Source organism: Schistocerca nitens, chromosome 12 (genome assembly GCF_023898315.1).
Source record: "Schistocerca nitens isolate TAMUIC-IGC-003100 chromosome 12, iqSchNite1.1, whole genome shotgun sequence".
In the NCBI taxonomy this organism is placed as follows: domain Eukaryota; kingdom Metazoa; phylum Arthropoda; class Insecta; order Orthoptera; family Acrididae; genus Schistocerca; species Schistocerca nitens.
In genome coordinates, this window is record NC_064625.1 from 31,985,965 (window position 1) to 32,013,506 (window position 27,542).

The following is a 27,542-nucleotide window of genomic DNA, read 5'->3' on the forward strand; positions in this document are numbered from 1 at the left end:
GAGCGGTTCTGCGGTTCTAGGTGCTACAGTCTGGAACCGCGCGACCGCTACAGTCGCAGGTTCGAATCCTGCCTCGGGCATGGATGTATGTGACGTCCGTAGTTAGGTTTAAGTAGTTCTAGGCGACTGATGAGTTCAGAAGTTAAGTCCCACAGTGCTCAGAGCCATTTGAACCAATTGTCCTATATAGAAGTTGCCGACAGCAGCGCCATATTCTACGTGTTTACATGTCTCTGTATTTGAATATGCATTCCTATACCGGTTTGTTTGACGCTTCAGTGTATATAGCTATTCTGGACGTGTGGGATGTCGCATTATCTTGCTGGAATCACCTAGGTCCATCGGATGCGCTGCTGGTTGGCATTCAGAACCTGTCCCAGTAGTCTCTGAAGGGATAAATGCAAGCCCTGTATCATTTTAAAGGGAATCTTATACCATTGTACTCGCAAAATTGTGGCAATCTCAGGGAACTGTGATGGCGATGGATATCGATCACACTCCGTTCTTTCCAAAGTAGACCACAAAGACTCAACAATATTGAGATTTTGTGACTGTGGTGGGCACGAGACCAGTGTAGAGTCCACAAAACCGTTACTGGGTGATGCAATCTGTGCTAATCGAGGCCATGTCGATTTGCAGCATAACATCACGATTGGAGAACAAACATTGTACCATGAAGCAGACCTGTTCGCGCAAAATGGTCCTGTAATCCTTGGCAGTAATGCGATCTTCAAGAGTAGACACGAGGCCCATGCACTGCCACGATATGACTGCCTAAATCACCACCAAACCCCAGCCACTCTTGGACGTAAACTCTGTCAGAAATTTTCAGCAGTGCGAAACAAAACTCAATCGACGAAATTATATTCTTCCTTTGCTCCACAGTCCATGTTCTATGGCTTCGACACCACGTTTCACTGTTTAGGGCACTGATGAGTGGATTTGGAATTCCAACGCCATCTGCTATTTCCTGCTTGTGGAGCTCCCTTTTGGTACTGACAGGGTTGGCGAGAGTGACATTCATTTCTGAAGTGATTTTTGCAGCAATTCTCTTAAATGTGTCCGCCACGGTCACTTAACTCACATTGTCGTCCACGCTGTGGCTTAGGGGATGGTAATTTTCTGCTTTCCCCGTGTGCGGTATACAATCTTCGATACGGTGCCTCTTGAAACAGCAAACACTTTCCCGAATGAGGAGACGAGATACTGGCAGAAGCAAAGCTGTGAGGACCGGGCGTGAGTCGTGCTTCGGTAGCTCGGATGGTAGAGCACTTGCCCGCGAAAGGCAAAGGTCCCGAGTTCGAGTCTCGGTCGGGTACACAGTTTTAATCTGCCAGGAAGTTTCAGCAAACCCTTTGGCTACCTTGCTTACGGAAGCAACCACCATACGAGCGCCAACAATTCTCCAACGTTCGAATTCACTAAGTTGCGGCATAGTGCACTCAGAAATACACAGAACACTTTTCTGTCCGTGACTTGCTCTTGCGACTTATTGGGGACGTTGTACAGCTGCCGTTCGTGGCCAAACAAGAGCGCAACCTGCAGGCTTGGCCAGCACCAACATTGATGTTCAAACGTGCACTTCTCGCGGTATTTTCGTGATTTTCTCCAACCACTGTACTTCACGCTGTGTGCTTTCTGCGCATCACTTTTTTTCTTTTCTGCACGTTCCCAGTAGATAGCACCATCTGCTTGAAGGAAACTGTTTTATGCAGAATGTCTCCGAAAAATGAAGGTTTTTTTTTTTGTAATTTATGACGATAAAGCGTTCAGAATATACTGTAATATGCTAACATATGCTACAATATGGAACGTATGATTAACTAAACAACCACTGTTTTCTGTCTTCTTAGTTAATGTACAAAGTTTCGCGAAGAACCCACAGCTGATTCAATTAAAACGAGTATATGGGTTTTTATTCGGTATCAGTGTGCTACGTGTTTTTTTCGGTGCCATTCTACAGTGTCATCTACTGATGTGGGTTTTAATTGTTTGCAAAAACAGACATAATGTCTTATGGGATAACAGCAATCAGTGATTTTATAATGTTACTTAAAATCCGTCTTGATTGCAATTTTTTTTATTCATATGACCGGTTTCGGTTCATTCAGAACCATCTTCAGATCTGATATTTCAGTTACAAGAGTAACCCGTCCAAATCCAGCAACTTTCACATGCTACGTCATGTGACGTAGCATGTGAAAGTTGCTGGATTTGGACGGGTTACTCCTGTAACTGAAATATCAGATCTGAAGATGGTTCTGAATGAACCGAAACCGGTCATATGAATATAAAAAAAAATTGCAATCAAGAGGGATTTTAAGTAACATTTTGTTTGCTCGACATGTTTATCGTCCATGACAGTTCCTTGCTACGCCGTCCGTCATGTGGCTGTTTTACTCGTTCTACGGACTTTTACGTTCCGGCCGTACTTTGCCCGGTGCCTTTTAATGTAGTGTGTGTGTGTGTGTGTGTGTGTGTGTGTGTGTGTGTGTGTGTGTGTAATATTCTTTTTTTAGATTTTTATTTCCGATTAACAGTCACTGCTTTGTATGTCTTCTTTGCTTCTGTTCCGCCTTTTTTTGTTTCTATATTCCGTCATGTTATCTCCTTTATATTGTTTTTTAAATGTCTTCCTGTCTGTTTATGTCTCTTGGCTGAAGAGCAGCGCTTATGCTGCTGCCAGCCCGCCCCTTGTGGGGAATGTAAATGACAAAAAAAATGAATAAAAAGGATATGATTGTTCGTTCCATCTCGTCACTACTGCGAATATTTTTTTCCATGTAGCGCTGGGTGTACATTCAGCAACGACCTATACTTTCACATTCTAGTGGCATTGTCTTCATAGTTTCAGGTGTTCTCTGTGTGTTTCCCGTATGTCAATTACTCCTGTAAGATAAAAATCGGAGGAAGTAAATAAAACGTAAAAATCGGTGGTATTCACTTTCAACATTTTCTAAAATATTGATGAATCTCATATTTTTTGAATGTAGTGTTTTAGTCTCGTTAGCCGGCCGGGGTGGACGAGCGTTTATAGGCGCTACAGTCTGGAACCGTGCGATCGCTACGGTCGCAGATTCGAATCCTGCCTCGGGCATGGATGTGTGTGATGTCCTTAGGTTAGTTAGGTTTAACTAGTTCTAAGTTCTAGGGGACTGATGACCTCAGAAGTTAAGTCCCATAACGCTCAGAGCCATTTGAACCATTTTTTAGTCTCGTTACGTGTCAGGAAAAGGCATTTACTAGCAATATAAACTTTTGACTCATAAAATTTAAACTCAAATATGAGGAGGTTAAAGATCCATGTGCTTGAACAAGAACTAGAGCCGTGTACTGGATTTGTCAAGATGAGAGGAAAAGTAGGTGGAAGAATAGACTGGTGTGAAGCCGGGAGTTTTTCGTGTTAAATCAAACGACAAAGCGAAATTACACATCGTTGTGAAACTCAATCTACCTCTATTTCTTTCGCTTATGCCTTTATCCCGCATTGAGCGCAGGGTTGGCAGGGTTAAGTACGGAATTGGCATGGTCAATTTTAAGGGGTGGCCAAATGCCCTTCTGGAAGTAGTGTTCAAATGGCTCTGAGCACTGTGGGGCTGAATTTCTGGGGTCATCAGTCCCCTAGACCTTAGAACTACTTAAACCTAACTAACCTAAGGACATAACACATATCCATGCCCGAAGCAGGATTCGAACCTGCGGCCGTAGAGGTCGCGCGGTTCCAGACTGTAGCGCCTAGAACCACTCGGCCACTCCGGCCGGCCGGAAGTAGTGTACCCCACCTGTCTGCGTCTAGTGTAAATCGTGAAATAGTGTGAATGTGTTTCAAATGTCTGCGAGTCGTGTAACTGAGGCGGGACGTGGGGACCAGCCTGGTATTCACCTAGTAGGATGTGGAAAACCGCCTAAAAACCACATCCAGGCTGGCCGGCACAACGGTTGTCGCAGTTAATCCGCCGGGCGGTTTCGATTCGGGGCCGGCGCGCCTTTCCGAGTCCAGGAAGCAGCCTGTTAGCGCTCTTGGCTACCCTGGAGGGTAAACTAAATCTACCCCTATGCTATGCAAATTAAAGCGTGGGGGCGAAGGATACTTGTTGCACTGTGAATTAAACCGCCTTTCGCCACTTACCGAACGCCCAGTTGTAGTACTGGCCTGCAAATTCCACCCTCCTTCGCCGATGAACTGCAGTCGACTTGGGTGCATGAAACAGGAGCCTGGTGCAGAGGCTCATACACAGGAACGATCGCCGAATGCTCGGTGAGGAGACACGGCTGTCAGACCCTTGGACCACCTGAGCGGTCAGCTGCTCGACAGTCGCGCGTCTATTCTGCCGAACACGTCTCCGCAGCCATCGTTCACCCTATAATCTATGCCCCGCAGTGCGTTCCAGCTGCCTCGCCGCCATTTTGCCATACCACAATGGCACGCAAACAGTTTACAATCTCATCCGCTTCGGAAATACTTCCACCCTTGGCCCGAAAGGCAATGATCATGCACTTTTTAATCGCTCCGTTACCATATTACGGCAGTGACTGCAGTGTATTCCGTGTCCCCCTGAGACGCTTCTTACACCCTCCACTGCTGGTGCTGCCACCTGTAGTCTGTGGATGGTTACTGCACAATGACGTCGAACACAGGTGGTCAGATTAATGCCATTGGACCGTGTATCACTAACGTTACTACGTTATGAATTCAACTCATATGACTAACTTACTACCTATCTATCGCTGGAGCCTTGTCCCACAGTTACGCAGCATCGGCCATCGTTAATCGGATTTGGCATGTTAATGTTTAAGGGTTGGCCGGATGCCCTTCCTGCCGCCACCCCTTACACACCCACCCCACCCCCTCCCCCCCGCCGGGACGGAATTAGTGTACGTACCCCAACGGTCTGCGTCGAGTGTAATCCATGGAATAGTGCGAAAGTGTTCAGATGTCTGCGAGCCGTACAACTGATGCGGAACCTGGGGACCAGCCCGGTATTCACCTAGCGGGATGTGGAAAACCGCCTAAAAACCGCATCCAATCTGGCCAGCACATCGGCCCACGTCGTCAATACGCCGGGCGGATTCGATCCAGGGCCGGCGCGCCAACCCGAGTCCAGGAAGCAGCGCGTTAGCGCACTCGGCTACCCTGGAGGGTCATATGACTGTAACTTACAAAGAAGTGGAAATCGGCTATGAAATCATTTCTGTAAAGCGAGGCTCAAAAAAAATTTAAAAACACTGTTAATGAGGCGGTCAGTGTGTTGCTCTAACATAGCATTCCGGGTCTGTATCAGGCAAACCTAGCTTGTTTACTATAATCGTAGTCAAGAGCTTCCGTAAGAAATACTGTTCCGTCTATCTCCTTCCCTGTGTCTGATTCTCCTCCTCCTCCTAACTTTCTCCGAATGCTTCTGCCTTCTCTGTCAGCTTCTTTCCTTTTCTTTCTCTGTCTCCTTCGCTTTTGCTTTCTGTATGTACTTTTCTTATGCTCTCTCTCTCTCTCTCTCTCTCTCTCTCTCTCTCTCTCTCTCTCTCCCTCTCTCCCTCTCAAACGCACGCGCACGCGTGCGCGCACACACACACACACACACACACACACACACACACACACACACACACACACACACACAAGACGCATCAGTCGTGTGTCACGACACAAAGAAGGGATTTCTTTCCCAATACCGGGTTCAATGAAATGCCTTTCCCTCTCTCGATATGCGGAATCGCGCTGCAGAATTTCCTTGCAGTCTAGCGAGGATGCTTCTGTGGTGAGGGGGGGGGGGGGGGGGCATGGCTGTAGCTGCAATATGCCACATGCCGCCGACATTGCTTCTTTTCACACCCATTCAGCGCAATTTTAATTCATTCAACGATATGAATCACTCGGCCATATTTGAAAGGTTCAGGTCCTGGATTGATACAGACATTCTGCTCATAACCGTGCCAAAGGAAGGTAGTTGTGAGTACTGTCGCTTTTAAAATCAGGCACTGTACGTGACGGTTGATGTGGCAGATACCGTTGTTATCTGGTTGTTTTCATACACTCGGAACCGCGCGACTGCTACGGGCGCAGGTTCGAATCCTGCCTCGGTCATGGATGTGTGTGATGTCCTTAGCTTAGTTAGGTTTAAGTAGTTCTAAGTTCTAGGGGACTGATGACCACAGCAGTTGAGTCCCATAGTGCTCAGAGCCATTTGAACCATCATACTCGTACATTCGGTGCGGCTGGTTCCGGCGGAGGTTCGAGTCCTCCCTCGGGCGTGTGTGTGTGTGTGTGTGTGTGTGTGTGTGTGTGTGTGTGTGTGTGTGTGTGTGTGTGTGTGTGTGTGTGTGTGTGTGTGTGTGTGTGTGTGTGTGTCCTTAGGACAATTAAGGACAAGTAGTGTGTAAGCTTAGGGAGTGATGACCTTAGCAGTTAAGTCCCATAAGATTTCACACACATTTGAACGTCATACACCCGGAAGGTGTGGATGTTAACAGTTGCGGGGGGTGTATTGGAAAAAAAAAATGGCTCCGAATTTTTATGTGAAAACTCGGAAAGTTTTTAAAGTAAAACAAACGTTACTAAGATTTTACATCTTTATTCTTCACATCTACATACTTGCTGCCGTCTGCTGCTAGAGGGCTCCAAATTGTAGCGCGAACGTGGCAGTCATAAAAATTTGTGCTCTCGAAGTAGATGAAGTTGAATTCTGTTACCTAGGCAGCAAATAACCCATAATGAACGGGGCAAGGAGTATATAAAAGGCAGTCTAGCATAGACAAAAAGGGTATTCCTGCCCAAGAGAAGTCTGATAGAACCAAACATAGGTCTTAATTTGAGGAAGAAATTTCTGAGAATGTGTGTTCAGAGCACAGCATTGTATGGTAGTGAAACATGGACTACGGGAAAAATGGTTCAAATGGCTCTGAGCACTATGGGACTTAACATCTATGGTCATCAGTCCCCTAGAACTTAGAACTACTTAATCCTAACCAACCGAAGGACATCACACACATCCATGCCCGAGGCAGGATTCGAACCTGCGACCGTAGCGGTCACGCGGTTCCGGTTTGACGCGCCTAGAACCCCTCGGCCACTCCGGCCGGCGACTGTGGGAAAACCGGAACGGAAGGGTATCGAAGCATTTGAAATGCGGTGCTACAGAAAAATGTTGAAAATTAGTTAGACTGATAAGGTAAAGAATGAGGATGTTCTCTGGAGAATCAGCGAGGACATTTGTTAAGACATTACGGCGGGGTTGAAAGTGCTATTCTCAAATGAAGAGGTAGGCAGGGGAGAGGAATTCGTGGCGGGCAGCATCAAACCAGTCAGAAGACTGATGAATGAAAACAAAATCCTGGTGTCTAACGTAACTATGTCGGTGCGTGGGGCACAGCGTGCTGTAACCGAGTTTCAAATCCCGAGAGTCCGTTCATACGTTCAGCATTACAATACCAGACCACACACGAGCGTTGCGACATTACGTTCTCTGCCACCGATCACCTCCACATAGTCCCGACTTGGCCCCCATCCGATTTTCATCTGTTTCCATAACTTAAGGAGCGGCTTCACTTTGATAGTGACGAAGCGGTGCAGGCAGAGGTGAGATTGTGGCGCCGTCAACTAAGTCAAACATACTACAGTGACTGTATCACAAACTGGTTTCTCGTCAGAAGAGATGTGTACGTCGTCAAGGTGGCTGTGTTGAGAAATAAATACACAATTGGCCATTAAAATTGCTACACCACGAGCATGACGTGTTACAGAAGCGAAATTTAATCGACAGGAAGGAGATCCTGCGATATGCACATGATTAGCTTTTCAGAGCATTCACACAAGGTTGGCGCCGGTGGCGACACCTACAACGTGCTGACATGAGGAAAGTTTCCAACCGATTTCTCATAGACAAACAGCAGTTGACCGGCGTTTCCTGGTCAAACGTTCTTGTGATGCCTCGTGTAAGGAGGAGAAATGCGTACCATCACGTTTCCGACTCTGATAAAGGTCGGATTGTAGCCTATCGCGATTGCGGTTTATCGTATCGCGACATTGCTGCTCGCGTTGGTCGAGATCCAATGACAGCAGAATATGGAATCGGTGGGTTCAGGAGGGTAATACGGAACGCCGTGCTGGATCCCAACGGCCTCGTATCACTAGCAGTCGAGATGACAGGCATCTTATCCGCATTGCTGTACCGGGTCGTGCAGCCACGTCTCTATCCCTGAGTCACCAGATGGGGACGTTTGCAAGACAACAACCATCTGCACGAACAGTTCGACGTCGTTTGCAGCAGCACGGACTATCAGCTCGGAGACCACGACTGCGGTTACCCTTGACGCTCCATCACAGACAGGAGCGCCTGCGATGGTGTACTCTGAGACGAACCTGGTTGCGCGAATGACAAAACGTCATTTTTTCGGATGAATCCCGGTTATGTTTACAGCATCATGATGGTCGCATCCGTGTTTGCCGACATCGCAGTGAACGCACATTGGAAGCGTGTATTCGCCATCGCCATACTGGCGTATCACCAGGCGTGATAGTATGGGGTGCCATTGGTTACACGTCACGGTCACCTCTTGTTCGGATTGACGGCTCTTTGGACATTTCATTTCAGATGTGTTACGACCCGTGGCTCTACCCTTCATGCGGTCCCTACGAAACCCTACATTTTAGCAGAATAATGTACGACCGCATGTTGCAGGTCCTGTACGGGCCTTTATGGATACTTCGACTGCTGCCCTGGCCAGCACATTCTCCAGATCTCTCACCAGTTGAAAACGTCTGGTCAATGGTGGCCGAGCAACTGGCTCGTCACAATACGCCAGTCACTACTCTTGATGAACTGTGGTATCGTGTTGAAGCTGCATGGGCAGCTGTACCTGTACACGCCATTCAAGCTCTGTTTGACTGAATGCCCAGGCGTATCGAGGCCATTATTACGGCCACAGGTGGTTGTTCTGGGTACTGATTTCTCAGGATCTATGCACCCAAATTGCGTGAAAATGTAATCACACGTCAGTTCTACTATAATATATTTGTCCAATGAATACCCGTTTATCATCTGCATTTCTTCTTGGTGTAGCAATTTTAATGACCAGTAGTGTATCAAAAGTCTCTGTTCTCGTCCTGCCTGAACTGCTCATTTCCTTCTCATGCAAGGCCAGTAGGGTATGTACACATGAAGAATAAAGATGCAGAATGTGATTAACATTTATTTAAAAAGCTTTAGGGGTTTCCACATGAAAAATTCGGAGACATTTTTCAGCATCCCTTCAGTTATTCTTTGTGAAGGAGAATAAGGACTATTCTCAAACTCTCTTACTAGGAATATTACTAGGAATCGCTGATATCGGTAAAGAGTAGTGACCGCGAGTCTTAAAATCGCCGTCCACCGTCTGTCTTTTTCCGGCTTTAGCATAAGCCAGTAATCCAAAAAAAAAAAAAAAAAAAAAATGGTTCAAATGGCTCTGAGCACTATGGGACTCAACATCTTAGGTCATAAGTCCCCTAGAACTTAGAACTACTTAAACCTAACTAACCTAAGGACATCACACACACCCATGCCCGAGGCAGGATTCGAACCTGCGACCGTAGCAGTCCCGCGGTTCCGGACTGCAGCGCCAGAACCGCTAGACCACCGCGGCCGGCATCCAGTAATCCCCCACCGCGGGTCTATAAATAATCGAAGTCCCATGAATAAAACATCCGTTTCAAGCATCTCACTCTTTATGACGTCACATCTCGTGAACTGTGTGTCATACAGCGATATAATTCAATTCTATACCTGGACACTGTGTGCAAAATGATTTGCGATCAGATATGATGGTGAAGTAGTTCAAATGGCTCTGGGCACTACGGGATTTAACATCTGAGGTCATCAGTCCCCTAGAATTTAGAACCACTTAAACCTAGCTAACCTAAGGACATCACACAAATCCATGCCCGAGGCAGGATTCGAACCTGCTGCCGTAGCGGTCGCGCGGTTCCAGACTGTAGGGCCTAGAACTGCTCGGCCACAACAGCCGGATAGTGAAGAAGTAATAAATCAATACGTGATGTCTGCTGCTGTAATTCTACTCCACGTACAGCGAGAATGAAGGAGGCGGTAAATTGTTTTCCTTTCATTATTTTGGGGGGATGGGGTGTCAGCGAGTAAAAGTTTCTAAAAGGCGTGATAGTATCTGTAAAGTGTGTTGCAAGTCGCTAAGTGCTATCACCCTCAAATACTGGATGCATAAAGTCCGCGTAATTTGCGAGCAGTGCTTTATGCTGTCTCAAGACTTGTACACAGTTTTTGTGTTTAATACTTAGCTTAATGTGGTGTAACTGTGACATAAGGTTGTACCTCTTAAGACAAGAAGAGAATAGAAGCTTTCGAAATGTGGTGCTACAGAAGAACGCTGAAGGCTAGCTGGGTAGATCACATAACTAATGAGGAGGTATTGAATATAAATGGAGAGAAAAGAAATTTGTGGCACAACTTGAGTAGAAGAAGGGATCGGTTAGTAGGACAAGTTCTGAGGCGTCAAGGGATCACCAATTTGGTATTGGAGAGCAGCGTGGAGGGTAAAAATCGTAGTGGGAGACCAATAGATGAATACACTAAACAGATTTAGAAGGATGTAGGTTGCAGTAGGTACTGGGAGAGGAAGAGGCTTGCACACGATATAGTAGGATGGAGAGCTGCATCAAACCAGTCTCTGGACTGAAGACCACAACACCAAGTACATTATGATATAGTTTTAAATTTGGTCAACAATTATATGAAATATACGATGTATTTAGAACAGGGGCTTACTTACGGCATTTTTATTGGATCTTCTGATAAATTGATAAATGATCTGGTGGTGTCTATTTACTTTCGGCGTTAGAATTCTTACCAAGATCAATCCTGTCACTAATACGAAGTGTGTTTAATAAGTAATGCAACACTATTTTTTCGCAGCCTATTTTGGTGGAAAAATACGGAATTCGTTGTGGGACATCTTAGAATATTCCCGCTTGAGTCCGTATAGTTTCATGAAGTTTCGATAGATGGTGGCCCTATATGTAGCGTTCAAAATGGCGTTTGTATCTAATGTGTGTTGCAAGCAGATTTGTTATTGAGTTTCTTGCGGCGGAAAACCGGAGCATCTCAGATATTCGTAGGCGCTGGCAGAACGTCTACGAAGACTTGGCAGCGAACGAAAGCACGGCGAGTCGTTGGGCGAGGCGTCTGACATCACCGCAACAAGGTCGCGGAAACCTGTCCCATCTCCCGCATGCCGGCCGGCCTCACACAGCTGTGATTCCTGCAGTGTTGGAACATGCGGACACATTCATTCGAGGTGAATAACGGATCGCAGCCAAACACCTCGCTACACAACTGGACGTTGGAATGGTTCTTTATTTACGTGACCATTACGGCACTCCAACCCCAGTTCTCGATACCAGTAATATCGTACTACTTTTCCGCGAAGTAACAGACATATTTTTGTGACAATATTCAAATTTGGTTTTATTAATGTATAGGTACTCCAATGTGTCGATATATTACAGTGATATGGTTCTTGTGTGTGTTCATTTCTGTGAGACTTATAATCTTTGACTTACTTCTAACCGTTTTGGCGCGAATGCGCACAGAACAGTCTTTGTTTTACTTTGTAAAGGAACAGTCAAGTCTTGTGTTTGGTTAAAGTGGAAATTAAATATATGAAAATTGATAAAAAAACTGTTTTCTTGATGATGATTAAGAAGAAATATGTGATTTTACAAGAAGTTTAATAAAAATGTGGATCGTGAACACCAAGTCAAAAATTATTTCTACCATACCATGGTTCTGATCTGGGATTGTTTGATTATTAAGAATTTCCTGAAAACGCATTTGTTAGGTATTCAAATATTGCTAAAATACAGATCTGGACGTTCTAGCAGGCAAAGTGGAATCACCCTAGAATCAACAAGATGAGCCATAATAACTTCGACGAAATCTACGTGGGAATCCACTCAAGATAAGTGCCAAAATTAATGACTTTTTTACAGTAACTTCATTATTTCCATTCTTACGATAACATCCACAGTCAATAATAACTTTGTTGTTGCCCGATAAAGCGAACATATGCTGCGTGAGCAACATTATTAATCTGATTTCTAACCTACTTTGCAAGTGGTGGTATTGTTAGAACGTCTCTGTCTGTGGTGTTGATACACTCGACCACGAGTTTGGGTACTCGAAAGTGTGTATCCACTGCGTTCCTCGCCGCAGAAGACCAGAAAGAGCAACGAAGGACCATTGTTCAGAATTGCTCTCGCATTACGAGGCTGATCGTAGAAATTTTTTGTCGGAACGTAACAGGCGACGGAAAATGTTTCCAGCCGAAAGCAAAACGGCAATCCGTGGAGTGGCGCCATTCGACTTCGCCTCCGAAGAGAAAGTTCAGTCCGCATGCTCAGCTGGTAAAGCTATGGCGACGATCTTCAGGGACTCTGAGGGAGTTTTTCTGTTTGCTGTCTTTCCTCATGGTACAACGAGCAACTCGGAAGTATATTGTATTCCTCTCAGAAAAATGAAGAGACGACTTTGAAAGGTCTCTGTTGGATTCCTTTCATGTTAATTTCATAAATCTGTTGTCATTTACGGCATAAATTCCTCTTCTAAATTTACTGTGGTGTTTCTGACTATCTGGGAGGACACTGAGCAGTGAAACGTGTTACTTTTACACATAAACAAGAACGATCTGTCACACTACTACACTTTAAAACACAGTTTATATGTAATTCAAGTCACACAGTCTCATACGGAACCTACATCCGCTTTCTTTTATATACTGTATATGATAACATACTGTCATCCCCCTTCCGTGTGAGAGAATGAATGAGCAAATGTATTTCTAGTTGCATGCTGGATGGTAGCAGACAAGCCTGACTGCTAGAGAACAGTAGGACCAACGTCGGAACAGGTAGCTACGTTTTCTAAAAGCAAAGAGGTTTCTATTCTTAGTATGGTCCTGTCCGTCCCTTGTCATGTTGGTATAGGAAGCTGCCTCTCTGGTCACTTCCGTTTTGTATACGGAAGCACCCTTGGTAGGAGCCCAGGTCAGTTTGTCTGCGGCGAGCGTCTGAAGTGGTAAGATCTCCGGCTAAGCGCGTGTGTGCTAAGTCCGTAGGACAATGGATTTCTTAAGTTCAGCCTAACTGAAAATTTAATCACCTTTATTTCAGGTTTGGATCTAAAATATCTAATGTTATCTTGAATTGCAACGCAGTGTATTTCGTGTGTGAAGTTCAGAATATCTTCCGGTAGTTGCTTTGTCACTACTTTGTGAGTAAAGTGGAACCACGTGTTGATCAGTAACTCTAACTAAGATCATCAATCTTAAATGCGAATGTGCGCAAGATTATAACGTCTCGTCTTGACAATATTTTTCAATATAGCAACTTTTCTTTATGTTCAACCCACGTGGGGTGTACTTTGTGAGACCAGTACCACGTGCTTATACAATTGTTTGACCCATCAGATTAAGAGTAAGACGATAGTAACCATTTTGAGGTTTTTCTTTTGTAAACTGCGTTTCGATGTAATTTATTTTAATTATCAAAATTATTGTGGAGTTACACTCTTTGTGTAAACCAAGTTGACCACGTGAAGCATGTGGTGTAAGCATCAAAGTAGCCCTCAGCTATTCTTTTCAGGAAGATTTCACAGAGAGTTAGTATGAATTTAGTATACCAGTGTGTGGTAATTACATGACTGACAGGATTGCGCTACGAACGTAACTTCTTTGGGTGAAAATTGAATCGGTTGGTTATGGTTAATTTCCTCTTGCATATGTTTCAACGTTCTTCGTTTGTTATTTTATGAATGCAGTGTTGTATGCAGTCTCCCAATCTTGGCTCCATATTTGATGTGTTCCGTAAGATTACAATCTCACATTTTCACAGTCCTAAATAAGGCACCAGCTTAGTTATGACTCAAGATTAATATGCTGAAATTTCAATGATCAATGTTAAGATAAATTTCCAAATATAAACTGATTTATTTCTTTTTATTTAAATTCTCTTTTATATATATATATATATATATATATATATATATATATATATATATATATATATATATCACCGGTTGTCGTATGACTATTAAAAGATTATAATTAATGTTAGTCTGGTTGGGAATTTGGTAAGCTAGACTGGATACCTGGTGAAACAGTTGCTCAGCAATGCAAGGTTAACTTCCCCAGGCAGCTCACAGCTTTTAACCCACTTTTATGGTCTTGAATATCAGCACCGCTTTCAGAGCAAATTAAACAACATTACAACTTCAATACAAAAAGGCAAACGCATTTGGAGCGTGGAGTGGCCGCGGGGTTTGAGGCGTCATGTCAGTGTGGAAGTCTAAGGACCGATGACCACACACACACACACACACACACACACACACACACACACACACACACACACATTTTGCAAACGCATTTCTCCTTCTCCATGACAACACAAAGCCTCACGCAAGTCGGCGCATGCCAGAGATGACAAAACTTCATCGGCCTCTCCTTCCCAATCCAACCTACAGTCAGTATCTTACACCTGCCGACCGCCGTCTGTTTGGGCCAGCGAAGAATGGACTCCGCGGGAAGCAGTATGTGGATGATCGGGAGATTACCAGTGCTGCAAGACGTCCACCAGTAGAGGGGTACCATGGGGGAATACAGACCCTCCCAGTAAGGTGGCGTACGGCCGTCTCGCTTTGACGGGAGATTATGTTGAAACATATGGTTTTGTTGCCAAAGGAGTGGAGAGAAATATGGTGTATTCGAATCCTGAATAAAACCAACCTGCTTTCACAGAAAAAATATGTTGCATTAGTTATTGAATGCCCCTCTTAAAATAACATTTTTGGATGGTGTCTTCGTGAGGAATATAGCTACTCTGATCTAAAATAATTTTTGGCCCGTTTTTCTTGTTATTGATGTGAACAAACACGGAATACTGATGAAAGTATTTGGAGGGTTTCGCCTACTATTCCTTCAAAACAAGGGAAGGAAATTTACGACCATCTCCTGTTGGTGCACAGAAGATTTTTTCGCATTTCATTTCAATTGTCGGGAGGAATAATCTTCTGCATATTTTTTAAGGAAAGTGATGCAATTGGTGTTGCCAGAAGATATTTCCAACAGTGAGATTGTGGTCAATTACCCAAGGTATGCAATGTGAGCCCTCTAGCAGTACGCGGCTGTCGGCGTGGACGAAAATTATTTGAGTGAAAACTGGGCCTGAAATTGTTTTAAATCACTTAGCTTTACTACTTCTGTACAGTAATAATGATTTTCTTTGAAAAGAAAATACAAGTCATAACAATACTCTTGTGTTTCACCAGATATTTGCGATTTCGTTTTTACAATGGTCAGTTTCAGTCAGCCCAGACAAATCCTACTCGTTACGTCTCACATACGACGCCCAGCGTCAAAAGAATGCGTCGGTTTTTTTTTTCGACTACAATACTGGCCATTAAAATTTCTACACCACGAAGATGACGTACTACAGACGCGAAATTTAACAGACAGGAAGAAGATGTTGTGATATGCAAATGATTAGCTTTTCAGATCATTCGCACAAGGTTGGCGCCGGTGGCGACACCTACTATGTGCTGACATGAGGAAAGTTTCCAACCGATTTCTCATAGACAAACAGCAGCTCACCGGCGTTGCCTGGTAAACCGTTGTTGTGATGCCTCGTGTAAGGAGGAGAAATGCGTACCATCACGTTTCCGACTTTGATTAAGGTCGGATTGTAGCCTATCCCGATTGCGGTTTATCGTATCGCAGCATTGCTGCTCGCGTTGGTCGAAATCCAATGACTGTTGGCAGAATATAGAATCGGTGGGTTCAGGAGGGTAATACGGAACGTCGTGCTGGATCCCAACGGCCTTGTATCACTAGCAGTCGAGATGACAGGCATCTTATCCGCACAGCTGTAACGGATCGTGCAACCACGTCTCTATCTCTGAGTCACCAGATGGGGACGTTTGCAAAACAACCATCTGCACGAACAGTTCGACGACGTTTGCAGCAGCACGGACTATCTGCTCGGAGACCGTGGCTGCGGTTACCCTCGACGCTGCATCACAGACATGAGCGCCTGCGACAGTGTACTGAACGACGAACCTGGGTGCACGAATCGCAAAATGACATTTTTTCGGAAGAATCCAGCTCCTGTTTACAGCATGATGATGGTCGCATCTGTGTTTGGCGACATCGCGGTGAACGCACATTGGAAGCGTGTATTCGTCATCGCCATACTGGCGTATCACCTGGCGTGATGGTATGGGGTGTCATTCGTTACACGTCTGTCACCTCTTGTTCGCATTGTCGGCACTTTGAACAGTGGACGTTACATTTCAGATGTGTTACGACCCGTATCTCTACCCTTCATTCGATCCCTGCGAAACCCTACATTTCAGCAGGATAATGCACGACCGCATGTAGGAGGTCCCGTACGGGCCTTTCTGGATACAGAAAATGTTCGACTGCAGCCCTGGACATCACATTCTCCAGATCTCTCACCAATTGAAAACGTCTGGTCAATGGTGGCGGAGCAACTGGCTCGTCACAATACGCCAGTCACAACCCTTGATGAACTGTGTCATCGTGTTGAAGCTGCATGGGCAGCTGTACCTGTACACTCCATCCAAGCTCTGTTTGACTCAATGCGCAGGGGTATCAAGGCCGCTATTACGGCCAGAGGTGGTTGTTCTGAGCAGTGATTACTCAGGATTTATGCTCCGAAATTGCGTGAAAATGTAATCACATGTCAGTTCTAGTATAATATATTTGTCCAATGAATACCCGTTTATCATCTGCATTTCTTCTTGGTGTAGCAATTTAAAGGGCAGTAGTGTAGAAACAAAATTATTTTTAAGTCGAATTGTACTTGCCCAACGACTGAGCGATGCCATGCAAGTCTAGTGCGGTATTCGTATTCCTGGTGAGTACTAACAGGGGCAGTGAAACACGGAGAGTAAGCAGTACTACAGCAGCGACAGAACAGCGCTACTGCTCCATGGCGGCCGCAGTCTGCGCGTATCACGGCGGTGCTTTCGCTTTTCGAGTACCGGTTATTCTCCGTCTTCTACTGTCCCAGTTAATATATATCGGCAAGTAAAACTCAGCTTTAAAAATTGTTATGTTTGTAGTGGTCGCTGGGTGTGGTATGTTAGACGTGCTGAGCGGGATGTGCGAGATGACTCGAGCTATGCTTGGAGGGTCTTAGGAGAAGCTCTGAGCATAATTAAATTTTTATTCTCAGTATATAATGTCTACTGTAATGTTAAAATTGGCATTCTCAGTTTATTTAGCCCTTTTTTGCTATGTGGCGACTATCTCTTACCCCTTCCGACACGGTTTCACATTAGGGCTTTCCTTTTGTCCAACAACAATAAAAAAAAAGTCAGGCAGGAGGAAAATCTGACTCAATACCCTGCGATTTCGGAGATCCTACATCAATTGCAACTCATCTAAAAAAACATTAGGGTTGCTGCTATGCCTGCCCTCTTCCTGCTTTCCTCCTCAGCCCTCGCGTATCTGAATATTTTCGACACAGCAGAGATACCCACTTAATCTATGACAATTTGAATTAATTACAAAGATTTCGTTGCCGTTCTTAACCAAAATATAACATCACGCTAGCCATTGTTGCTTTTCTTGGCAAAAACGATATACTGAAATGCGTAACAACTTAAAGTTGGGGGAGGGGGGGGGGGGGGCGTTTACTATTTTTGGCCCGAAAAAAGCATGTTCTTTCAGATTTTTTTTCTCGGGCTGTGTTATAGATATCAATGTCAAATTTGGTCAACATGCTTATTGATATTTCCTCTACGAACTGGAATATTTTTCGACCGGAAACAAAATTTCGATGGAGACCTCCACGCGTGGTATGTCACAGGTCAGCCGGCTCGTCTGAAATCAAAATAGAGTTGACGTTAGCGAAGTATTTAAGATTCTTTGGGAGTTGCACCTCGCTTAAGTTATTTGGACCATAGGAAACAAAACTGCGGCCATTTGAAAAAATAGGGTTCTTTCATCGATTTTTCAAATTCATCGGCCACGTAAAAATATAGTTGATGGATCGGAATAAGAGTGGTATAACTCCTAGACAATTTAGTTAGCTTCGTCGGAAACAAAGAATCATGCCAATCGGTTGAGTATATTTGAAATTACCATACCGCGTGATAAAAAGTCATTTGGAGAAAAGCGCGTTTGAAGTTTTGACTACATACATATGCAATATTATGCAACCCACATCAAATCTACAATTCCGGGTCCATAAACTAGTCCTCCCTCTTCCTCACAGAGGGCATTCTGCTCGATCTGGGCCATCCTGTGCTGCTCCAGAGCCGCTCGTACGGCCGGTGACAAGCGGTTTTCCGCCGCTTGAATCCGGAGGTCGTACGAATGCTTGGCGAACTGCGTAGAGTAGAGTCCCAGGGTGACGTCCATAGTTGTCATGGTCTTCAGAATTTCTGAATACCCTTCGTTGAAGCTACTCACTGCCAGGAAAGTTGGAATCTCCACAATCTTCGCACCAGAATGCAAATGCTTGGGGGCTAACTTCCGAACACGCGCGTTCAAACTTTGAGTTTTGTGTGTTTCCTGTTAAGTACAATAACTCGTCCTCCGAAAGAAAAAAAAATAGTGCGTGAAAAAGGCAGATTTAAGGTAGGTGCATTTTTTGTTCAACCGCGAACAACAAAAACATTTTCGTTCTGTATTCGGAAAAACCGTTTCAGTTTCAGTGGTGAATTCTAAACACTTTCATGGATCAAAATGCAATTTAGAAAAATCGATTTTTTGAACCAAAAGATAGTAAGCCTCCCCTTAATTATAAAATCCGCTCACTCTTTTCAATAGCGTGTACTGCTAATTTTGATGATTTCTGCTGCGTATGATGTCACAATGAAGTCAATTCCATAAGTTGTCTACACAGTTCTCAGAACATCTGAAAGTTACATCACTGTTCTCATTTGACAGAGATCAGCTGTATTTGCAGATATGCTATGTCGCCTGTTGACATCACACCGAAATGAGGACTTCGATACGTACATTGACGATGTAGGAACGGCTGTGAAGTTGCAGTAGAGAAATATTATTATGAAGTTAGTCAAAACATAATCATGTGTGTCGTTGGTTCGCAGTTTCTCCGCGTTCAGAACCTGGCTTTCACTCACGCTGCTTATATCTCCTTCGCGAACCTATCAACTTCATATCCTTTAAATGAACTGCGCTGTAGAACTGAAACATATATGGATTATTAAGCGATCAGACAACATGGACGATTGAATTCGGTAAACTCTGTCCAGGCATCCACAAGAATTTTCGAACGCCGTAAAATGGGGACATCGTTCAGCTCAAAATAGGAAGAAGTTATCTGACATTTATTCTGTCCTTAATCGTATGCTTTCACATTCGGGTTTTTACACATCTCAGAATACTTCGCCTGACTATTAGAGCTCCAGAAATTTCGTGCTACAGCAGAAGTTCCCTAGGATTAGACGCCATGTATTTGCTGCACATTTGTTGTTATATGTTGTAATAAATCGTTAGTAAAATACTCACCCTTCTGCGATATTTTTCTCGGAAATTCTTCTATTAGAATTTGAAGTAATTGTGATTTCTTAGGAATATCCATATTTCGTAGGACAATATGGACCAGTTAACAGGTTTTCTCGGACGTCGTCAAGGGAAATGAAGTTAAATATATGTGGAGTGAACACACACCATTTTGATCCTACAGCGATTATGAATCAAGACACAAAGGAATTCATAATATTAGATGCCAGTGGGCATTGATTTATATCAGTGGAGCAAGCTGAAAATTTGTGCCACTCCGGGATTCGAAGCGAGGTCTTTCGCTTACTAGGCACATGCCCTGACGACTACGCCATCCAGACAGCACATCTGCCTAGTAAACGGTAGACCTGGTTTCGAATCCCGGCTTGGCACAAACTTTCAGCTTGTCCCATTGATACAAATCAGTTGCCTCTGGCATCTAATGTCTTTAATCCCTTTTTGTCCGGAAATAAAGTTGTTTGAGAGCGTCATATCTATCTCCGTCTTCAATGAACGTCGGATGACAGAACATACTGTTTATCCATTATTCAAAAAATTAGTTCAGAGCACGATATCCTCAGTGATATTTAAACGTTGAGTGGGATAACGTCGCGGATAGACAACGCAGATGAATTTATTCGCCAAGTTCTTCAGTCCTCCTGAAGAATGAGGGATGCCGGAGAAACAGTGCGCTGAATACGGGGGAAATGTGCGTTCCTATAACAAGAAATTCTGATAAATCATTTACGGTTTTCGTAGCGCTTCGTTGGATTTTCTGTTTTCTTCTTTTGAATTTCACATCAGAAGCTGTTGTGCCGCGTTACCAGAACCCAAAATATTTTCATTGTCATAGACGACACCGTTCAAGTCTTCAATTTCTTTGCAGTTTGGAAATCCCCACACCGGTGCGCCGTGAAAGCTGTATTCCATCGCTATTGACGACTGTTTCTCCTCCGAGTATCCCACGCTTATAGCATGAAAGTACCTTCTCGAAAGGGGAGAGTCTGACGTTTTAGGGGCGTAATGTGTGTTAGCTAAACCACAGAGACCCAGTGGTGAACAAACAACTGGCTGGAAAAGAACATAATTTCGTGTTTTTCGGACAGAAAGAGCGTATAAAGCTAGTTCTGTTGACCAAAGGTGCTAGAACTCTATAATCCTTCGTGGATATTGTTTTGGTATATTGTGCCGATTTGAAAGGATACCTTTGTTACAGTCCACTATCGCTGGAGGAACGAAACAAAAACTGCGTAGAATAATGGGTGCAACTGAAAAATTGTTGTTAATGTTACAGTAAGGGAAAGATTTTGTTGCAGTTTCTGATGTCCATAAACATTTTTTTTACCATTTTATTACTAAAATTTTCTGATTTTAAAGTTAGAAGTAAGCTCTTTGATTGGAAATTATTAGATGATGCCTCTAGCGCCTGTTCCTACCTCGGTATACTGGGTTTATAGTCGTTTGGTGGACAGAAATACTTCATACAAAAGTTTTGCTTATCGACTGATAAAGACTTGGGTGTTTGATTTTTCTACAAGCGTATTCACTGTGTCCTACGACAAGAAATTAAATAATAGAAAAGATTTGGAAGCCTGCAATCTGTTGTAAGCCACTGAAGTACTTCTGGCCACCAAAGTGCACGAATGGACTCAGAGCAAGGGGGTTATTACTGAAAACATTTTTTATACGGTCAATGGAAACGATAAAAAATATATTATTTTACACTGACTTCAGGGATTATCGATCGTTTTAAGATCATTAGTGTCATTTGGCACTGAAAATGGGAAAAATAGTGGTATTTTGCTGAAACAGGATTGGAAAATAAGTCTTTTAGTCAGAACAACATTAATTATGTGGGTACTTTCAAGAACGTCAACTACTATACAATGATAGTAAAATTCGTTTCATGTTACCATCGAATCGCCGAAAACAACCAAAAAATAGTCCCAAAAAGCAAAAGTGTTCGATTTGCAGAATTTAATTCGACAATATTATTTTCTCAATTGACTGTCAGATTTATTTTCAGTTACGACGACTGCAGTTTGGAAGGTAGCGTCAATACCAAGTAGAAAAGTTTCGAGCCGAAGCACAAATCTGAACAGTTTAAGCGTCCTCTAGCGTGTATTTTTTTGATATATGCTCAGACACGAAATGTTTCATCCGAAAATGAATTTAAAGTTTCAAACACGCTGATTTGAAGCTCACAGTGAGAACCGAAACTATTCAAGCTGTCGGTTTTAGACAAAAAACCTTAAATTCATTGAAGGTGCGAAATTTTCCACTGCAAAAGTTACCCTGTCATCGAAATTTCAGAAGATCGGGTAAAAAATATATCTGACAGTCAAAGGCAAAATTGTTGTTTTTCAGTCAGCTTTTACATAATTGTGATCACTGCTCGACAGAGGAGTAACGTCAGTGTTTTCATGACAGCTCCCTGTTTGAAATTTTGTTCACCTCGTTTCTTCTGTCTACCAGATCAGTCAAGGAAATGTACAACGTAAACATTCGCGGGTAGAAACAATGCACTTATTCAAAGTTTGGAGGCTGCTGTGCCGTGGTATTTCTTGGAGAAATTCAATGTTTTGAAGCGATTTGTGGAGGACATCTTCAAAAAGGAGTTGTAGCTTCTATGAAAGTCCGATTCAAACCTTGGTTACCTACTCATTTTCTCCAGAAAGTTCATTCGATGGCTCACAGTAGCCCGGAATACATTTTCAAGCAATAAAAATTGCAATTTCCGTTTCGGACGGGAAGCAGTTTTTTTATTCACAAATGAACTGAATCAGTGCATTATGCACTATCTTCAGACTAAAAAGACGGAAGAAACAGAGGAGACGTTCGATGAGAAGACAGAATAGTTACGAAAGTATGAAACACAACTGGACACGTAACATTCCACGAATGTACGTCATAATACTTAGAATGCTTGGACACGAGCAGCACATCACTGTGAACTGTAGCATTTCAAACAGCAGCACAAGGGATCTGCCACAGTCCACAGTGACGTCCTATCGTAGCCTGATGTTTTACATCTAAAGATGGTGTATAAGGCACTGAAGTTCTGGTCAAGTGTGAATAACATAGTTTGCGACCGCTAAATACCAGTGGCGATGTCGCCATTTGAAAATATTCAGCGTAATGTGAGGTCCAGAATTACAGTAGGTATTTACAATTTTATAAATTGTATAGAGGAATAGGATCCACGAAACATGTACGATATCTTTGTCCAAAGTTTATTTGCCGACGAGTTTCGGAAAGTTTGTTTCCATTCTTAGTGATGTAAAACGAAAAAGTAGGTATTACGTCAATAATAAAAGGTAAGAATTGTTACACACAAAATTTTTCTTTTATCATAAAATAATGCGTGCGGTATTACGCCGTGTTCTATAATAAGGCCAGCGTCACGTCATGATACATTATTACATTTTGAATTGATCGCAGTTAAAAATAGCCAAATGTTAAGAAGTACGTAATATTACATTAAAACTGTCACAGAGACAGAAACCTGTTCCACAGTGTAGTAGATGCCTGAATATGTGGTATAGCTTACGACAAAATATGTGCACAATGTACTACGGAAGTGCGAGTATCAATAACCACAACCCGACATCTGGATTTGGTTTACATCTTAAGCTAACAGTGTATTTAATTAAAAATGTGTGCTGACGTGCTTACTGGAATCTCTATATATAAAAAGCAATGTCCCAACTGACTCACTCACTGACTAATCAACGCCCAGCCAAACCGCTAAGGGTAGAAACTTTAAATTTGCAGATGGCGTTTATCTTACACAGTAGGCGACGTCTAAGAAAGGATTTTTCGATATTCGAATTGCTAAGGGGATGAGACAGGAGACGAAAAGTTTTGTGAAAGTACGTCGCTATTACGGCAAATTTGAAGCTAGAACTACGAAAACTGGTATTTTATTCCTCGGTCAGAAATAAATACGTGTTTCATGACTTTTGGAAAGTAACCCTTATTGGGGTGAAATACTGGTTGAAGACTTATTTGAAAATAGATCATTATTAAAGAACTACTGAAGTATTCTTATAATTACATCTAGGAAAACTGGTATTTTGTTTTTTGGTTGCAAATAAAAAATAGATGTTCATTCTTTTTGGAAATTCAACCCCTAAGGGGGTGAAATAGTGCCAGACTGATTCACAGATTCATCATCTCTCAGCCCACACCACTAAGGATAAAACCTGTAGTTTGGATAGGGTGCTTATCTTATACCATAGGCATCGTCTAGGTAGAGACCATTCAAATAGGGGATTAAAGGATTTTTCAAAATATGTAACTATTAATGCAGTTTTGAACCTAAAAATATGAAGACTGGTATTTCGTTTCACAGTCAGAAATAATAAAAAAAATACATGTTCCAGAATTTTTAGAAATTCAACCACTGAGTGGGTAAAATAGTGGATCAACAATTTTTTTTGGGAAATAAATTATTACACAAGTAATAAAGCATTTTTAAAGCGGCGTTTAAGAAAACTGGTATTTTACATCTTGGTTGGCGCTTTTAAAAAATGTGTGTTTCACTGTTTTTAGAAATTCAAATCCTAAGGGGCTGAAACAGAGGCTGAAAATTTTTTAAGGAATTATTTGGTTATAAAAAAAATTTTAAAGCTCATTCTACGAAAATTTCCCTTCTCGGTTAGATATGAAGTAATATGTGATAGGGGATGGAAGTTTCTATGGAAATATCACCGCAAGAACGCAAAAAGCATGATTAAGAAAAACTTTAGAATCTAGATACTAGAAATGTTTTTTGGTTGGAACTACAAAACCATGTTTCTATGGCCTTCATTAGCATGAAAAGTTTACAAGGCGTTCCAGGACGTGCACAAGATAAAAATTCGATAAAGAAAAGTACAAAAAAAAAAAAAAAATCTGCCCACACCATACAATATACACAAGTGAATCAGTGGGCGCTAAGCTAGTATATTACTATATTGTGTTATATTAAACAGTGAAGGACATGCTTCTTAACATTAAAGTATTTTAACTGCAATGATTTCATAATTTATTATGAAATGTCAATGGTACAACACGAAACCCATATGCTTATTTCGTAATTTTAAAAGAATGTTGTTTAAAAAAATCTCTTACATATAAAAATGCTTACCTTTTATTATGGACTTAAAAGCATTTTCTTTTCTTTTACAGCATTCAGAATAGCAAAATCTTTCAGAAACAGTCTGCAAATGAATTTTGAGTAAAAAGACCTGTAGCTTTCGTTATGGATTCTTTTCTTGTACTAAATTAACAACACAGCTGTATACCCAAGCAAGCCATCCACTACAGGGAGTTGCATCAAGACAGGTATTAGTGGTTGTGTAAAGAAGATTTGATTTAACAACAAGGGGGGAAAAAGAAGTGAATCGTTATCAAGGAAGATAGCTTTTACAGCATGTGTGTTGGTTGTCGCTAGTTGCGTTAAACGCGGCGGCGTTTACTCACGTTTTGCGTCGGCAGCCTGCAGCAGCACCAGCGTGACGGCCAGAGCGAGGACAAGTGCCATGGCCGGGAGTCGAGCGCAGCCTGGCTGGGCGGGAATCTGCTTGGCGGACATCTCTGCTCGGGGTTCGACGAAGTCGGGCCGGTCTGCTTGGGCGGGTAGCTCGCGCTCGCTCGCTGTCCACAGGACGTGTGGACGCGAAGCGCCGGCCGCCCCAGTTTTAAACCGTCCGCGCGCCGCCGGACACGCCCATCGGCCAATAGGAGCGCGCGGCGGCGGCAGGGGTGGTGGGGGCTCCCTCCGCCGCGCGCCGTGCGGCGAGTGGGGGAAGGTCGCGCTGGCCGGACGGCGGTGTGGTGGCGACCCCGACAGGACAGCACAGGTGGTCCGTTCTGGTAAGCGACAGCGGGGGCGCAATAGAACCGGAATCACCTGCTATTGGGAGCTGTGTCCCAAAGGTCGCCACGCCACCGCATGATGTGGGTGGTACCGCCGCACTGCCCTCACGGCTGTCAGCGACCACACGTGTGAATCTCAATCTCCACTGGTCAATAACAACACCCACTGATTTCACTAGGTGGAACCCCACAGCCCTTAGACCATACTCATCTCTTATGGGAAAGACACCTATTACCGCCACGTGTCAATAATCACAAGTAATTATCGGTCACCTAATATTTTATAATGACAGAATTATCGAAAGCAGTTGTAATATTCTATTTCGGAACTGCGTGGATGATATTTTTCTGAAAATCTGATTGCAAATCTCGAGTTTCGTAGATCTTAAATAACAACATGAGTAGTCGATTTGTTGCCACTTCCACCAATCATTTTAGAAATCCAGAAGGAATGTTATCAACGCCTTTCACGTTATTTGGTTACAAATCTTCCAAAGTTCCCTTAAACTCTGCCACTAATAGTGGGTCCCTTCTGCCTTCCTTATCGAGTCCCATTTCTTCTTGTATGACGTCGTCGCACAGTTCCTCTCCCACACAGAGATCTTCAATACTCTCTTTCCGTTTGCCAGCTCTCTCCTCTACGTTTTACAATGGTTTTCCCCTTACGTACTTAATACTGACTAACACCTTTGCTATTAAATTCACTTTATTTTGATTTTCCTGTATGTTGAATCAGTCTTCCCGAAGACTGTTTCGTGTTCGATTTCTTCCCATTTTTACTGCACCCATTACGCCGTAGCTTCTCTGCATCTCCTATTTACTTCATTCCTAAGTGAACTAAGAGGTCATGATGAAAAAAAGTGTCTCCGAAGTTTTCATTCTGTTCTCAGTATCAGTGGAGTTATTAGATCATGCGTATTACTCGGTCGACTTCCTCGCTTTGCTGACGCAAGTCACAATCATGTGCCACTAGAGAGCGCCGAATTGTAGCGTGTAGCATGGCTGTGTGCAACGTAACAATGTCGGTGCGTAAGAAACAGCAGAAAACTGTCTACACATGGAGCATCCTACCTTTCAGCACGACAACGCCGGACCACACACGAGCGCTGCGACATCTGCAACAATCCGACGCCTTAGGTTCACTGTCGTCGATCATCCTCCATATCTTTCCGTCTTGGCCCCATCCGATCTTCATCTGTTTTCTAAACTAAAAGAACAGCTTCGATGACTTCATTTGATAGTGATGAAGCAGTGCAAGTAGAGATAAGGTTGTGGCTCTTCAACAAAGTTAAGCATTCGATAGGCGGCAGTATCAACGAACTGATCACTCGTTGGGAGAAGTGTCTTCTTCACCAGGGTGACTATGTTGAGAAATAAACATCTGGGGATGAAGAATAAAGCGGCAAATTTTTAATAACGTTATTTTCTTTAAACAACTTTCAGGGTTTTCACAAAAAAAATTCGGGGGCATTACCTTTGAGAACGCCGTAGTACATTGCTGTAACCTGTCTGGGTCTGCTACTTACTTCTTTTGTTGATCAACTGAACTGTTGTTCATTGTTTCTTCGCAGTTACTTTACTTGTATCTATATTTGTGTATTCAATGGAAAAGAAAATTGAAGATCTGTTCGATGACGATGATTTGGCTAAAGAAATGTAAAGAAAGCTTCATAATGGAGGCAAGACTGAAGGAAAATCAAGGCACGATCATAGGACCTGGGGACCTGAAAAAGCAAGATGTTCCAAGTTCTGAGAAAAACAGGAGTAAGCTACAGGGAAAAACGGGTAATATACTATGTATACAATAACAAAGAGAAAGAATAAGACTTCGAGAGCAAAGTGCTCGGAAGAAAAAGGAGCTAAGATAAGAATGTCCTCTTTCGCCCCTATTGTTATCTACATCGAAGAAGCAATGATGGGAATAAACGAAAGTTTCAATTCAAGAGACGGATTACAATTCAGGGCGAAAGGATATCAACGATAAGATTCACTGGTAACAATCCTATCTCTTGTGTAGACGAAGAAGAATTAAAAAATACATTGAATGAAATGAACAGTTGTATGAGCACAATAATAGACAGAGTAAGCCAAAGAAAGGCGAAAGCAATGAGAAGTAGCAGAAA

The 27,542-nt window shown here is 43.1% G+C and overlaps 1 protein-coding gene across 1 annotated transcript in view; it reads right to left on the reverse strand.

Annotated features, from left to right (window-relative positions):
- LOC126214882 (uncharacterized) overlaps positions 1-25,630 on the reverse strand; it is a 466,243-nt gene extending 440,613 nt beyond the window's left edge. The window contains exons 1-2 of the mRNA XM_049941527.1: positions 25,627-25,630; positions 25,024-25,413 (exon numbers count right to left, since the gene is read on the reverse strand). Coding sequence (XP_049797484.1) covers positions 25,024-25,413; positions 25,627-25,630 — 394 coding nt within the window. The remainder of the gene's footprint in view (positions 1-25,023; positions 25,414-25,626) is intronic.
- Between the last annotated feature and the right edge of the window lie 1,912 nt (positions 25,631-27,542).